This window comes from Echiichthys vipera (genome assembly GCF_963691815.1).
Source record: "Echiichthys vipera genome assembly, chromosome: 13".
NCBI classification, from domain to species: Eukaryota; Metazoa; Chordata; class Actinopteri; order Perciformes; family Trachinidae; genus Echiichthys; species Echiichthys vipera.
Window position 1 is genome coordinate 7,559,169 of NC_139838.1, and position 16,602 is coordinate 7,575,770.

The 16,602-nt window shown below is 41.1% G+C and overlaps 1 protein-coding gene across 1 annotated transcript; it reads right to left on the bottom strand.

Annotated features, from left to right (window-relative positions):
• Positions 1-863: 863 nt before the first annotated feature.
• tent5bb (terminal nucleotidyltransferase 5Bb) lies at positions 864-9,604 on the bottom strand. The gene is made up of 2 exons (XM_083926263.1): positions 9,147-9,604; positions 864-2,504 (listed from the first exon to the last, which is right to left on the bottom strand). Exons 1-2 carry the CDS (start codon positions 9,300-9,302, stop codon positions 1,482-1,484), a joined length of 1,179 nt encoding a protein of 392 aa, XP_083782389.1. The 5' UTR covers positions 9,303-9,604; the 3' UTR covers positions 864-1,481.
• Between the last annotated feature and the right edge of the window lie 6,998 nt (positions 9,605-16,602).

Sequence of the window (16,602 nt, forward strand, 5' to 3'; positions counted from 1 at the left end):
GAACATTTCTGTAGCAATCTGGAGACAAGTCTGACAGCTAACCCGGGGAGAGAAATTTCCCTTGGCGCGTTCATATCTTTCTCTAATCGCTCTGACAGATGCTTTCCTTCCAAATTAACTTTTATAAAGAAACCAGTGAGCGCTTCACTAATGTGCGCATTTCAAGTACTCCATCAGAAGAAATAGCAAACAGGTGTGGGCCGGCTACACGCCATTTCATGGTCTATTGAAACTCAAGAAGTTGTCCCCCATGCAAAAGAAATTTGGATGAAATGTCGTAGAGGTAGAAATGTTAGTCTAAGTGAGGATGAAATACTGAACAGTTTTGATCATCCAGGAAGTGAAGTGCTGGTATGCATCATTACATTTGCTGAAAAGCCAGCAGTCCCATTTCACCACCTGGTCCTCAGCTGCCTCCTCAGCCCAACTCATCCAAGACAAGCAACAGCAGTCTCCCCTTTCTGAATGAGGCCAAGGAAACCCCTTGTCGGATGTACAAGTGGAAGGAAATGGCTAATATATAGGCTAGGGCTCAGGGGAATTTGTTTCTGGGGGGAAAAATGCACAGAGCTTAAACAAGTAAGTGTTTGTGTCAGTGAGGGATCTGGCTGAAGGGACACAGACAACACACTGAGGAGTTTGTGTGTGATCCAGACTGATAGTAAAAGATAGACGAAGGGAGATCTTTAGAGACAGAAACTGAGACAGTGAGATACAGAGAATGGAGATAGAGTATGCATTCATGACGCACATCCCCAGACTCATTGGAGCATATTTGAACAGTCCTTATCTCACATTGATGAACTTCTTAGAAAGTGTAAAGAAAGACCAATGTACCATATCTTTTCCTTTTTGACTTTTTTAATGATTTAAAAACAAATACCCTGACCCTGGATATAGAAATGTAAAGTAACCTTGATGAAAAAGTTTCAAAAACGATTCATACAGAACAAATACTATAAAGACACTTGGTCAGTTATAGGCACTTGTAACCACACACAGTCTTTGTTTGTCATGCTACACAAGAAAGTACTTCTTTGGTCCTCCTCCCCTCCCAATCAGTTCAGCTGAAACCACAGACAGAAAAAAATACGGCTTTCAAATTTACATTTCATTAAAGACCCAATGCAAGCCTCCATCAGACAAGAAACAGACCTGGCAAAGTTCCTCCGTCACATATCAACCCTTCATATTTGCGTCCACATTGCTTTTGAAACTACAACAGAATAAAAAGGTATAACTATAATGGCTCGAATTCGATTTTTCTTTTTTTTACAGCAGTATTAATCAAGATAACTTAGTGGAATGGTTTTGATATAACATTTGGCAAAAAAAGATACAGTCACTCCTTTTTGTCCAACATGGGCCCCAAACCAAAAAAGCCACATTGCTACAGAGGTACCAAGCACTTGAATGAATGCTCAGCTAACATCAATGTAAAGTTAAAATCAAAATCACTCCTCACATCCTAAAGTCATTGCTCAACTGCAAGGCAGCCACGTTTGATAAGAGTTGCACGTAAGCATGGGCGACTGAACTTGTGCCACATAATAATTGCTAAAGTTGACGTCTCTAACATAGGGAGCGGGCTGGTAGTAGCAGGTAATGTTGGACAGAGCGGGGATAGCGTTTTGTTCAGCCATTACGCGCAACGCCAGGGCGGAAATAAGTGCCAGCGTCTGTCTGCGCTCATGACCCATCAGACACACAGTGCTCTCATCCACCACTCGCCGCAGTGTCACCAGGCACTCGTAGCGCTTGTGCTCCATGCCGGCAAAGTGGTTCTGCAGATACGCCTCCAGTTTCCTCTGCTGCGCGCCTATGTCGGGGAAGTCGATGAAGAAGCGTGAGCACATGTAGCGCTGCATCTGTTTCATCTGAGTCTCGGAGGATGGCCGGAAGCCGCGCGCTAGCAGGTGGCAGTACTTGAGCAGCCCACCGCCCCGGATCTCTTCTGGGTTGCGGGTGGCAATAGTCCTGGTACGAAGGTGACCCAGAGCTTCCTCAAAGTCTCCATACATGCTCTCCCCCTGTACCGTAGGGTGGAAGGTCTCGGACATGGTCGTCTCCGAGCAGCGGTCGAAGAGCAGCAGTGAGTCCAGAGTGATCTGGAAGGAGTCAACACTGAACTCAAACTGCCTTCTAAGGGAATCCACAAACTTCAGCTCCACGTTCTTGCCAGTATTGTTTGACAGCGAGATGAGGCTCCAGCGGTCCGTATCGTTGCAAACTTTCACCAGTTTCTGTATGTATGCTTCCTTCAGGGCAAGGGCTGTGATTCGGTTCCTGCACACCCCTTCAGGTAAGAAGTCCACCAGGCAGTCCAGTACCACGTCCTTCACCAACCGGAAGGTTTTGTCATCAGTCAGTCGTAGGCCAAAGATCAGGTCCAGGTCCTTGTAGCCGAGACCATTGTCCTCATGAAGAACGTGGCTTGCTGCCGAGCCGTTCAGCTTGACGTCATATACCTCCACGCCCCGCTCCTCCAGTCGAGCCCTGACCACCTGAAAGGAAAACAAACAGAGAGAAAAAACTGAGTGATGGGTATCCACAAAAAGTCTGACACAGAAAATACAGTTATGTACATGCAGAAACGGGAGCTTCTTTCCTCTTACTGCTTTGAATGAGAAGAATCTGAGATGCTGTCATTTGAACACGATAAGGTGGAAAGTCCTATTTAATGAATCTATTATTATGAGACATGAACACAATATTTATTTTATTGTTAAGGTTGAATACAACATGTTTTTCTGGACACATAATTCACTGAATTGGATGCCAGAACTAAAGAAGGAGAAAAAATATTCATAAGTGCCAAATTAAGTCTAAAAACATGTTTGGTATGAATAAAAAACCCTTTCAAGCCAATAAAATATTTGCTTTTCATACATTTACGAATGTGTACATATTTAGTTAAACATGTCTGGGCTTTTTGAATTTAGGTGCAAAATGTGTTAAGGAACCAGTTAAATGTTTTTAATTTTTATTATTTAAATAAAGAAAATGCAAAGAATTGCAGCATTTCTGTGACATTTTATTGCAGAAGCTACATGCAGAGTCAGGGAAAGCCGGTGGCAGATTCCTGAAGCAGGCAGGTTTTGACAACAAAGCAGCTGCTTAGAGGTTATGATCTTTCACTCTGCTGCATGAGGGTACCCTACACACATTACACACAACAGTACAGCTAAAGAGTTGCATACCTCATTTACAGTACCGTAGAAAACTTATCTCTACATATATAAAGTAAAAGCAACATCAGCACAACAGAGGTAAGCAGTGGAAAGTGACAAGTCTGTGCTTGTCTGCTTTAAGATACTTTAAACATAATAGAATATCAGATCGGCTGCAAACTCTTACACTTGTGCCCTATGACTGTTTTGAGAAAAAGTGATCAATTTGCTGTCACATTATTAGTTGTCTTTGGCAAAAGTTTATCCTGTTATTGGAACACACACCAGACAGCTGAGATGTTTATGCTTTGTGTCTGTTGCATCACTCAATTTACACTGACAAGCACATTCAAACAAGGCCAATTCTGAAGAAATCCAAAGCCCAGCTGTCTGTTTGAAAAGCTTTCGCTAGGGATCTGTTGTTGCTATCAATCTATGCAGACAGACATCTATCCACCCAGGTAATCCTATCAGAATGTATTTCAGAGCACAGTACGAGGTGTAAACTAAATCCCCTTTTAATAATGCTCCAACATAAACGTGGATTTAGAGTTAGTTATGTGCTGGAACTTGTGCCTGCAGAGAAACCAACACTTGTGTTTACAGACCTCTAGCACTTAAGCTAGAGATGCTGCACAGATTTTACTTAAATATAGCACGCAACTCCCTTTAATATCACAAACGTCATTCAAGCGTTTGTGTAGAGATTAAATAAATGAGATAAAGCTTGTAACTAAGTCAATTTTAGAGTTGTTGCTAGGTGTTTATTTGAACTTCCAGACAGCCTTGCTTGCTGCTTCACCCTCCCTTCATTGTTTATGCTTAGCTCGGCCAATATAAATATAAAAATGTTCTTTTAAAACTAAAGCTAATAGAAAAGCAGCAAAGCAAACTTTTAGAAATAAACCTGTGTAGAGAAGTGTATCTGTTAGTTTTCTCAAAACACTTAACCCTAGAGTTTCACGGATAAGACTGTAGAGAAGTTGTTTTTTTTAACTATATAGCAAGGGAAACCAACAGCAGCATTTTCTCTGACCCTTACACTTAAACAGTTGGTCCAAGTAAACAGCACGCCATAATCTGCCTGTCTGGGGGTCCCGAAAAAAGAGCATTTGAGGAAGCACAGATCTGCAACCTCCACCATACTTGTCCTTCAGCACTCATTAAACAGCCAAGTACATTTCCCACATGACGCACCAGCACCTGGTGAGCCTAGCGAAGGGAGACACTTCCGTCGACGTTGGAGCAAAAAAAGGCTTGTAAAAAGAGCCGCAAACACACCAGACTGTCTGGTGTTGACAACGCCTTGGCGACACATAGTAGTCTCTCCACCTCCTTCTCCAGTCTCAATAGTTTCCTTGAGTATTTCATTTAAGCTGCGGTCTGAATGTGTTTTTATTATGGCAGTTTGAAATGACCCAGCCCTTTACTAGCCCAAAGTCCCCTCTGGACGCCAATGAGGGCTCTGGGCGGTGAGTCAGATTATCCCTCTGCCAAGGACATGGCGACGGCAAAAGAGGAGTTATGAGTCCCTGACCTTTACATTCACTCCAAAACTAACCCAGCCAGTCGGTCGTACAGTAGTTTTGCAGGCAGCAGGGGATGATGATGGTTTTTCCTCTGATTTAAAAAAGCTTCCTTAAATTCCCTGTATATGGGTGGTCAATTCACCTGTATGCTCAGACCAGAGAAAGTCTTGGGCTGAATGACATGATGCTTTCAATGCTCTATGCGATGGATGTTTTCAGTGAAGGATCTGCTTAAGCTAAGACTTAAGGGTTGTAATGTCTTTAAATTAGTTTTATTAGGTTTTCAGCCAGCCAATAAAACTGGTGGCAGATAAGGTGAAAAAAACATAGCCAAAGCTATGGTAAGAACAGTCGTCTGTATATATCCTATAGCTGTGATGGTGTCTTGTGATTTAATAGTAAAATCAAGCAATTCCCCATTCTCTGCAACCAGCTTAACAGCCCCCTTAATAAGTTAACTCACACTATATCATACACGTTACATAGTACAGTGTAAGGTTGTTTTTTTCCATACCACGTATTTAAAACGTTATGATCTCTGTAAATTATATGTTGACAGATCTACAATCAGATTTTCACCTCAAGGCTGTAAAACTCAAATTATCTTGAGAAGCAACATTAGAGAAAAAACAGACAATACTAAAAGCAATATACACGACATAAAGAATGTGTAGACCTAATGTACAAGATTGAGAAAACATTTTAACATAAAACATTAACAATACTGTTTATTACTATTACTATACTTACTTCTACTACGATCATCATATTTTGTGTACCTTACCTACTTTATTTCACTTTTTGCTGCTTTTTTCTTTTTGGTATGGTTGTTGTTGTTTTTTTTTTAGGTATTTCAATGAAGATAGAAATGTTTGGTATCGTGAATTCAGCATTGAAATGGTATTTGTGACATTGACTTATTAAAGTAATTAAGAGTTTTACTCTGTCTGTTACTCTTACAAAAATCAACCAGCACACAGGGCTGTACAGGCAGGATGTTATATACTAAGGTCATGAGGCCCAAGTCTCCCCAATGTACCCACCGCACTCTTTATTGTGATTTTTCGTACTTTTTTTCCCCAGTTAACTGTATTTTTTGTTATTTGAATTCCCCAACAAAGTCTAAAAGGGGTTTCAAAGAAGGATACTGAACTATTTACACATTTTTTGTTGATCTAAAAGTACTCATATTTATAGCACAAGTATAGATTTTTAAATACCCATTGAGTATAGTTTAATAAGTAAACTCACCCCAGGTTGCTAAAGCTGCAAAAATCCCAGGGTAAAATACCTTAGTGTCCTCAATGGTAACTGCTACCATGGACCCACAGGAAGTGATGGAAAGTTTTGTTTGGCTGGAGCACTGGGAGCATGTGGTGTCTACATATTGCTCGATCTCAACAATAGCCTAGTGAGGAGTTGGTTTACAGTCTGGCGACAGTCACAGTGGAGTCAGGCGACCGGTCTTCACTTACCACAGTGATACGTTGTCAAGCCTGACCCACAAGCACAGTGTTGTTACGGGCACTAATCCACTGCTCACATTCTGCTTCCATGCGGCTCTCTACCATACAAGAAAATGGAGTGCTACTTCCAGTAGTTAAAACAATTTTATTTAAATAAGAGAGAACCCTCTTGGTGGCCAACAAAAACATATTGGCCTCCACACGCACACATAATCCCACTCAACAAATGACGTAATGTATGACACACACATCAGATATTTGTGTTTATCATACATAGCTACCGGTATGTATATAGGGCCTCTGTAGATTTAGCCTGCTGGGGGAACGTGTACCAAATACGCTAGCTGTGGGTTGATGACTGTTGACATTAAATGGAGAGTACAGAGGTGTCAGTAGCAGTAAAAGTCTTCCTTCATTGCTGGCTCGCTCACAACCAGACCACAAACAGATGTTATTTCAATGTGGCCCTGAGACAAAACCACCATTGAGAGGGGCTCCTCTGACTCTTTGGGAGTGTGATCCCTTGGTCACCGTACCCAGTGTGGGACGACAGTAGCTCCTGCAGGTAGACAACTCTGTCTGGTGCGTAGGCTAAAGAATAAATGACATTGAAAAAACAGACTGGTGGTTTCGCATGTTTTAGCCCATTTACCATGAATCATGAATACCTCACATTACTGTCAACCATTTTCCAAAACAAATCATAGTGGTTTAGATCACTGAGTGTGTTTTTCCTTCCTACCAGGCGGCCATTGGTTTGCTTTCATGGCCATATGGTATGAAAATCAACTTGCAGGGACTTGAAATCTGCCTGACATATTCCATGACAGCAAACACGGCGTCTGCTTTTATGTTTGTCAAAATAATTATATCGTTGCACGATGATGAAGTGCAGACTTTTCAAACCGGTTTATTGTTACAGGTGCATTGTGCTTACGAAATCCATATAATATTTATGTTGACAAGCTTTTGTCATATCTTACAGTTAACAGGCACCAGAGAACTGTCAAACTGAGACGGATCATTTTAATCTGCAGCAGCTAGCATCAACCTAATATTGACTAAATGGGATCTTGAAGCACCTCTAATTTTGGGTTGTTATTTTAAACAAATAGAATAGCATGTTGTTCAATGTGCGCCAATATGAAAACTTTTTTTATGGATGAAATGCAGAAAACAATGCTTTGGGTGATTTGGAAGTGGTGTCATTATGTAATTTGACAAACAGAGTGTGGTCAGCAATTAACTGATACTGAACATACAGTACTGATCTTTATTTAGCTTGGCCAATATTAGGAACATTTTAATTACTATGTATTGTTCTGTTAATAAAATTATAGCCGAATTGCTTTTATTGACATAACAAGCGCAGCATCTACACACTGATACAGTAGGTGGTGATATGGAAATTCAACGTTAGTTTGCGATCCACCAATAAACGCCTAGTGAGTAACATTGACATTTTATTTATCATTTACATTTTATTTGTATTTTTAGGGCAACATGCTCTGTAAAAGCCGAAAGTTGGTTTGTTTTTCTGAACAATAGTGATGTCAGTTCGATTTGGTTTGGTCAGAATTGTGGAATACACAGTAAGTCCTCTTTGCTCACTACATCTCAGCATTTCTTAGGTTACTAATTATTGTTGTACAAAAAAAGTTTTGGTTATCTTCTCAATATCGGCTGACCAACATCTGTATTGTCCGTCCCTGATTATATCCAGAAATAACCTTTCATGTGTAGCTTATTTTGTTTTCACAAGACGTTGGCAGGCTTTTTCACTGCTAATTCAAACTCTCAGACTCTCCAGGACATACACAAAAACAAACTCTCGATGACTAAAATGTGAATATTTGTACTCAGGGCAATGCCATATCTAACATGCTAACAGCACAAACACGGGGCACAGTGAGGAGACAGGCTCATGGGGAAAGAAAAACTGCTTAGATGCCCTGTTGGATTGTGTACTGAAGCAAAGACATCAGCAGGGATGTTCAGGGCCTCCTTGATTATGGAGGCCCTTGATGTTTTGTGTGTGACAGTCTTTCTTCCCCACAGCATCACCACAGAAAATATGAATACCTCAAGTGAAATATGAGCCTGGATTACAGGCACTGACATTTCAATGATGTCCAGGGAAAATTGCAACCTGAGCATGCCCCTATACGTTTCACTCCTGGTAAATATAGTGCAGCTCAGTCATCTCTCGCTCATTTTCACAAGAGCTGTGAAAAAGGGAGAAAGAAGAATTCAGGAGCAGAAGCATTAGTGAGCTAGTGGAAAACTGCAGTCATATTGTTAGATAGTCCTGACTTTTATGTCTGTTAAACATACAAATGATCAAGTGTCTTTTTTAAATGCTCACATGTGCAGAAGCAGCAATGGAAATCTATGTGCCAACACAGGAGAAAGAGAAGCCAGGGAGATTTTATTATTTGTATCCCCACTGTTGAAGCAACAAGTGGATTTACTTGATTTTACATCTTAGCATGTACACACGGTATATGTATTAAAATTGTATTAATATGATGTGGAAAACCAGTTCAGAGACATACTTTAGGAGTTTTCTGAAGAATTCCAGCATCAGTGACAGCTGATCACTAAAATGTTGAATATTATTATTATTATAAGACTATTAATTTGTTCTTTAATTCAACTTGTCATGATGGGGATATGTCTAGTGCTGGGCTCTCAGTGTGTGTGTGTGTGTGTGTGTGTATGTGTGTGTTGGGGGTGGGGGGTTAGACATGAATTTCTTCAACCTGGTCTGCTATCATAACACTGTAAATACCTTCCCCCCCTTCTGTTTAGGCTATTGATACATGCTTTTAAGTAAAACGAATGAATAACATTATTTCTTGCAACAAAAAAACAGTTGAGGTAATTTAGTGTTTATTCTACTCGACCACTAGTGCTGAGAGACTTTATTTAAATGTTGTAATAAATCTATTCAAAGACAGTTGGATAAACCGGGGTCTCACCTGGACGATCTGCCGGGGCTGCATGGACAGCGTGGGGAAGTTTCCGCGGCCGTGGATCGGCACGCTCTCTCCAAGGATGGAGTCCAAACGCCGCACCTGATCCCAAGACAGCACGCTGACCCGCCGACTCTGCTCCGAACCATCACCGGAGGACATGACGAACGGTCTGAACGGGATGTCCACAGAGTGTGTAGGCTATAATGAGAAGAAACAGCACGGCGCAATCCCCACAGAAGAGCCGCTGATGTTGGGGATAACTGTGGCTCAAGTGTCAAAAACACGCACAAATACACACACACACACACACACACACACACACACACACACACAGTGGTTCTCTGGCTCCTCTTCTGGGTTTAACAAACTTCCAAAATGCAATTAAGTGATCGGAAAGTTTTGTGGAATATCGGACATCTCCAAAGCAGCAGCTCTGGGTCTCTCTGTGCCTCTCTCGGTGTCACTGCGCGGACTCTCTCCTCCTCCGCGCTCTCGCCGCTTTTTCACCGGGCCGGGATTAACAGGAGCCTCCCTATTGGCTGGGCACAGGTTTATGGGCGCTTCGGCGCACAGAAGACTACAATCAGCCTACACACCGACGCACGCACGCACGCACACACACACACACACACACACACACAGACGCAAGCACACACGCACATACTTCCCATGCATCAGATGATAGGTTCAAAGACTGTAGAAACTATGGTAATTACCAGCTCTCTTTAACTAATGCTGCCTTCACGTGCTATGGAAAAGACGCTCCTTTCCATTTGTGAAGTTGAAATCACCAGTGTGTTGTGTTCAAGTGCTTTTGCTGTCGTAGTGAAATGAAACAGGAAACCATTTTAGATGATGATTTATCATCTGCTACAGCAAGAGGAGGATTTATCAAAACACAAATGGTAAATAATATTTTTTTATTTAGATCATGAATAGTCCACGAATAAACAACTCTTGCGTTGCTTTCCGCCATGTTGAGAAGGTCAAAGGTTGTCTCATCTCTGCAACTCCTGTATCAAAATATTATACGAGCTCCCCAGTGGAAATAACCACGTGAGGGGGTATTTATTTGCAATTTTCACATCTGCTGTTGGTATTTACCATATTTTCAATAGGACATGAAGGCTCAATAAGCACCAGGCTTGAAGTTGTTGTGATTTCCAGACTACCAGCACTGACCACCTGACATAAGTGACAAGATCTTTCACCAGAAGGAATCCCCCGTATGTGTGCCTGGTCTCCAAACTGGAGCACTTGCTCTGACATCTAATAGTGCTGTGGATGGGCTCTGGTTTAAAACCGACGTTCCAGGGTGCTGTACAGTAAGGTCCCTATTGTTAGGTGCCCCCCCTCAGCCTGGCTCTTGAATTCCCCAACAGCTCTAGATATTTAGCCTAGCCTATACCTGGCGTTTGTCCGCTCAGCTCGCCTCTATGTTTCCATCCAACCCTCCAGGAGTTATGTGAAAGTCTTCATAGCATAATTTTTCCAGAAGGGTATAAATCGCTTTCATCTACTTGGGCTATATCAGAATGCAAAATTCCTTCCTGGATGTTGTGGTTGACTATATAACCCTGCTTAATCAGGCTGCTCAAGTGATGCCTTGTCATCATGCGTCATTGTGAAGTTAATAGGGACACTGAAGCAAACAAACAAAATACAAAAAGTGTTCATAGTTATCATGCCATGGATGTACAGTATTTCACTCAGCAGTGACTCACCTGTCATTCACCCTTCACTTCTGACTAACAGTGTGCTAAATATAACACAACAGGGTAGCTCAGGGCCAGAGTAATGCTCCTGTGTCACACATATTTTAAAAGAAATTAAGCATTTCAGCCCAAGGGACTGAACACAGAGCGTGTGACATTTTAAATTGCACTTATGAGAGTCCATATCAAGATTTGCACATCCTCTACGGAAATAAGAACTTAAAAACATGAAAATAAAACCCTGTAATAACAATTACAGTATTTGGATTCACCTTTTTCTGGGTCCAGACCTTTGAATTCACCGTCTGGCATCATGACATGAAACTGCGGTTTCTCCATTGAAAACATATTTGAGCCAATCTGTAGCGGAGGACTGACATTAGCCAATTATCACCATGGGCGGGACTAACTCTGTTGTCAAGCTGTGTGTTGAAGCAAGCATGCACTGGCCAATCACAACCAAGTCAGTTCAACTTGTGCTTAAGTCAAAGGCTCTGCTGTAGCCTAGTCTGTCGCTATCATAGACTGTAAAACGGTGGATAAATAGTTTGTGTGAGTGTCACAACCATAATTATATTTTGGAAGGTCTAGAAAGAGCTACACAATGGAATTATTTTAGCCCCATTCAAGTTGACATCTTAACTGGAAGTCAGCCAGCTGGCGGAAGTCTCTTGTCATTTGTTTAAGGGAAATCCAATCCTCCTTTCCCATAGTTAGAGTGCAGCCACTGGAAGGTTTGGAGTGTAGTTGGCAATTCTGACTAATATCAGGCAAGATTCACCTAGCTTTTAATGTTAGAGAATTTTTTTACCAAAACTCCTATCCTATCCTTTCTATCCCTGTGTTAAGAAGTCAAAAAAACGAATTCAATACACATTATAATGCAAATGACAAAATATAGCTGGAAATAACAACAGTATATCATGCAGTTCACATATATCTTGCAACATTTCCTTTTGACATTTAAGACCAGTGTTGGACAAGTAACTTGAAAACTGCATGCAATCAAATGCTGTTTAAATATTATTACTTTACTAATTATTTAGCAGCTAAAGTCATGTATTATATTACTACTTATATTTTTTGCTCAGCCCAGCTTTGTTTAAGATGTCTTTAAAAATCCTACACACACACACACACACTACAATATTCAACACATGTATAAATAGAAAGAAAGACATTGTTGTTTATCAAACAAGTAGTCTGCACTTTGGAGTGAGTTTACTGACTCATGACTCATCAACAGCTTGCTTGGTGAGGGAGCGTACCTATATTCCACAGACCCTGTTACTTTTTCTGGTCTGCTACTTTTTCTGGTCAGACCCTTTTTTGGGCTGATGTTCCCCGCATTTCCCAAAAAGGGTCCTATGTTCCCCGTTGTGTAGTTTTTTTCCACAATCAGTCCTGAATTCCACGGCAGCTAGGTCTCTATAGACCCTAACCTTACCCCCTAACCCTGACCCTAACCCTAAAAAAAACAAAATGCTGAATTAAATCAGCGAATGCGTAGGCTTATGCGACCAAGGAACATTGGACCCGGGGAACATAGGGATGCACACAGCGCTCCAGAATTCCTCTGTCTTCTGCTGCTCCAACTCTGTCAAAAACCAGAGCCCTTTTCACACATGCCTGGACTGAGGCGGGTTTCCCTCGCTGAAACGCCCCTAATTTGCATGTGAGTCGCTAAACCATTTGTTTACCCTGTGGGAGAGCAGGGACTTTTATTCTCCCCTAAGGGAAGCCTGGGTGCCGATTAGCTGTAGCTCTCAGCGGGATGTGACATGTGGTAGTACGCCACAACAACAGGCGAAGTAGAGTAGACACTAACGCAGCACAGAAAATGATCCGTGCACGTGTATCTTTGCACAGCCTTGTTATAATGAGGTTGGATTCCGGCCCTTTGCGGCATGCTCCCCCCCCCTCTCTCTCTCTCATTTTAACACACACACACACACACACACACACACACACACACGCACACCGTACTGCAAGCAGGGTGACAGCCTGTGTGTCAACATACACTTTAACTCGCCCGGAATTTTTAAGATGGAGTGTTTTCTTTCATGTTACTTGTACATAAGTTGGCGTTGTCAATCATGCGGGCCACCTTAAATCAAACTACAACTATTCTGTATTTGTCACTTGAAGAAAGAACGGCGCACCGCTGTATCACTGATCAGTTGATCACTGGCGATCGAAACCCATTCAGAGTGGTACATCATCTCTGGAGTCTCGTAAATCCCTCTGGGGCCTTTTTTTGTAATGGAAACACGGCGAGAGAGAGGACTTTTGAGAAGGCGTAACCTGCAACTTTCCCAGTGGCCAGATTTCACCCCAATGGAAACGCACCTATAGAAAATACCCTGCAGAGCTGTGTGTGAGAACCCAAATGTCCAATTCAGTTGGATCGGACATCCAACACCTATTGTGCGAAAAATTAACAGTGGGCGAGTGGGTGTGTTGATGACCTTTATTAAAGACAGTTGGAGAAAACAAAAATCAAAGGGTGAAGAAGATGGGGCATTTACATGAGGACAGCAACGAAAATGTCTAACTGGAGCGACATCAAGATTTGGGAACTCCTGTTGGTAAGGCCCATGCCAAAATCTGAAGACAAATTCAAGGAATGTTGTTGGTTGTCTATGACCGAATTATGAATCTGCTATGTGACCACAGCGTAATTCATGTCATGTCCTGCCCGTTGCACGCTCTACCCAGACGCCATCTCTCACCTAAACCAAACAGAGTATTTACAGTAAGTCAGAATGCATTTAACACGCACAATCTCCTTTTTTGTGTGAATATTAGCAAGCCAGCTTAGACTGGACATTGGAATTACCGGCAGTCACATTTCCCCTCGTTTCGCTAACCACCTCCAGCACCCTGCACCAACCAATACCTCTTAGACCAAAGACAGCTAACAAGGTGACCTCCAATTGTCAAAGTAAGGGTGTTAGATGTTACTGGGATTCACAAAAATATTCCATACCGTGTCAGAAGCTGGTTTGTTTGTTTTGTTTGTTTATTTATTCATTTCAGGCACACATTAAACATTGGGCACAAGTCACCTCTTGTCCATCATAGTTTCCAACAAAAAATAAATAAAATATTGCTAACATTCATAAGTAATAAGTAATAGTGCAGATAAAAGAAGCTAGCAGGAGCCAATGGAAGTTAGCAGAACAGCTGCTAGGTTAGAAGTGGCATCAGGTCTGAAGCTCTTTTTATAAAATCATAAGATTTTCAAATACTTTTAGAAATTAAATGGAACTGGTTTGCATTGATGCTGACAATGCCACAGTGAGAAGTGGAATCTTTTTCTTCTATCACCAGGAGCTGGTAATATAACTTGAAGGAAACATGTTGTTGCTATGGTTATCTTTTGTTATCATACCCCGTACATAAGTGTGTCCATAAATTACACCTGACAGCCAAAATAGTAAACCGCAAAAATTAGCCAGTTAATTTGAAAAATGGGGTTGATGGCAACTTAGTTTCTATTTAAGGAAACCTATTATAGTTTTCCTTTTTTTCTGTCGATATATATATATATAATGTCTGATGTTCATATTAAACATGGCCAGAGCTTTAAATAATGAAGTAAGAAATGCTCAAAGCAACTTACTGTAGTAGTTACATTTTACATACACCGCTACATGTACTTTAGCCACAATGGAAACCTGTAATTGTGGTTACAGATGTTAATTTCTCCCTAATTTGGGTAGCATTCCTGCTGGAACATGTCTAGTTGTGGAGTTTTTGGTTTAGAAGCTGTTATTGGTGATTTTTGACTACTCCATTACAGTCAGTCCAGGGCTGACTGTAAGGTACGAAGACGGTGAAAGTATAACACAGATGCGGGGACCAGACTTTTTCAGGAGGGAGACTTAAAGTGACAGGTGCTGCAGCAGAGCATCTCAGACAGAGGGTGTGTACAGGTGCCTCAGTCATGGGCCGTATAAGAAAACTACAGTGTTTTTTGAACATTAATGCATGTTCTAGTAGAAAGACGAAAGTATGAACCTGGAAATTAGCAGAATAGGTCACCTTCATAACCTCTTAAATGGTAAGGGGGTATTGCTATTGTAAAAAAACAACAACAGGAGCCTCACTATATATTATGTGGTGTTATATTGTTTTATAACACCCTGTTTAACAATGACAGATGGAGTTAATATGCATGTTTTGTATATTCTGCACTTAACAGAAACAATAGTGTCTGCATACCTAAAGATGTTAGCATGCCGCTATTATGTAACTCTGTAGGGGCTGATGTTCCTCTTCTTTCCCACTCATGACTACAGTGACCTTCCTTCACTGTTATGAAAGAATAATTACTCAAGCACACACACACACACACACACAGTGACATTTCAGGCTAGCCTTTTGTTAAATGTGATGAATCCAAATTGCAACAGATCTACTTATCTTGTCAGGATGATTCAAGCTATTAGGACCTTGACATTCAGTTCAACTTCCTAAATAACATTAGCGACTCCATTTCCACTGCCCTGACAATCATAATGTAGTCCTATTAACCATCAAAAGGAATCCAGAAATCAACAGAATAACACAGAGCAATGTAACACATAGTACCAACATATGCACAACTGCTCTTCATGGCATAATGAAGTGTTGAATAAAAGACTTGTCACTCAGTACTACAGCCATTACTGAGGCATCCATCTATAACAGGCTGTCACTCAACTGACCCTCTATCTCTCTTACATAACCGCCCGTGTTTATGTCAGCATAGAAGCCAGGGGAGCCTCACTGTTATAATCCCCCTTATTCATATATTCCATTTACTCAATTGCTTCTGTTCCGGGAAGGTGCATTGTATGTATGCCAGATTTGTGACTTGGTACCGTATACATTGTGAGTATAGAGCAATGTAAATCTTCCTCATGTCATAACACTGAAGGAGATAATTATGAGGAGGGCTGATTTGCTTCCAGCACTATGGGAAAGATTCCAGCTTAAACATACATACATAACGACACTAGTTATACAAGGCTCACACTACACAACCAAGCTGTTTCAAAGTCAAATTCCTGTGCTGTTCACACTACCTTTTTTCCATAATCCTGCTGACAAACAGACAAATCCACCTAAAACATAACCTCCTTGGCTGAGGAAATGAGATAAAGTAAGATAAATAGAAATATGAAAAAAAGGAGACCAACAATGGTCTCCAACAATGGAGCAAAAGTGACTATATGACTTGTACAAGGTTGCCAAAAACCTGTAATGTTATGTATTTAGTTGTGTTTCCTAAAAGTTTGCTATCTCAACTAATATGGATTTCATTAACACTGCATTCATAGAGCGCTTTAACCCATGGTTTCATGTGATTATATGTTGTATTGCTCCCACATGGCTACAAAAAAACGTATTGCAGGTTTAAAGGACTCAGCCTTGATCAAAGTGAAAAGCCCCACTTGTGAGATTCCAACAGCTCTTATTTCAGAGCATCCCTAAATGCACCATCAATGATAAACAGTCCTTGCTCTCAGTTACATTATACAGTCATAAAACATTCCCAATTAATAAAGGTAATATTGGTTAAATCTGATTGGTTATCTAACACGTTTCGAGTCACCGCAAGTCGTTTTTTTCTAAACTTGAGGGAAATGAACGGAAATCAATGGCTTAGCATTAATATGTATACACAATTTGTAGTTAATGGGCTAAAAGATCCAAAACCACCAGTGATTTACTGTAAGATGAACCAACTGGAACAC

Bases quoted from the DNA above. Each gene is read 5' to 3' on its own strand.
- tent5bb (XM_083926263.1), bottom strand. From the start codon at position 9,302: ATGTCCTCCGGTGATGGTTCGGAGCAGAGTCGGCGGGTCAGCGTGCTG. The intron at 2,505-9,146 runs GTGAGACCCCGG...TTTTCCTTTCAG, and splicing joins AGCCCCGGCAGATCGTCCAG to GTGGTCAGGGCTCGACTGGA.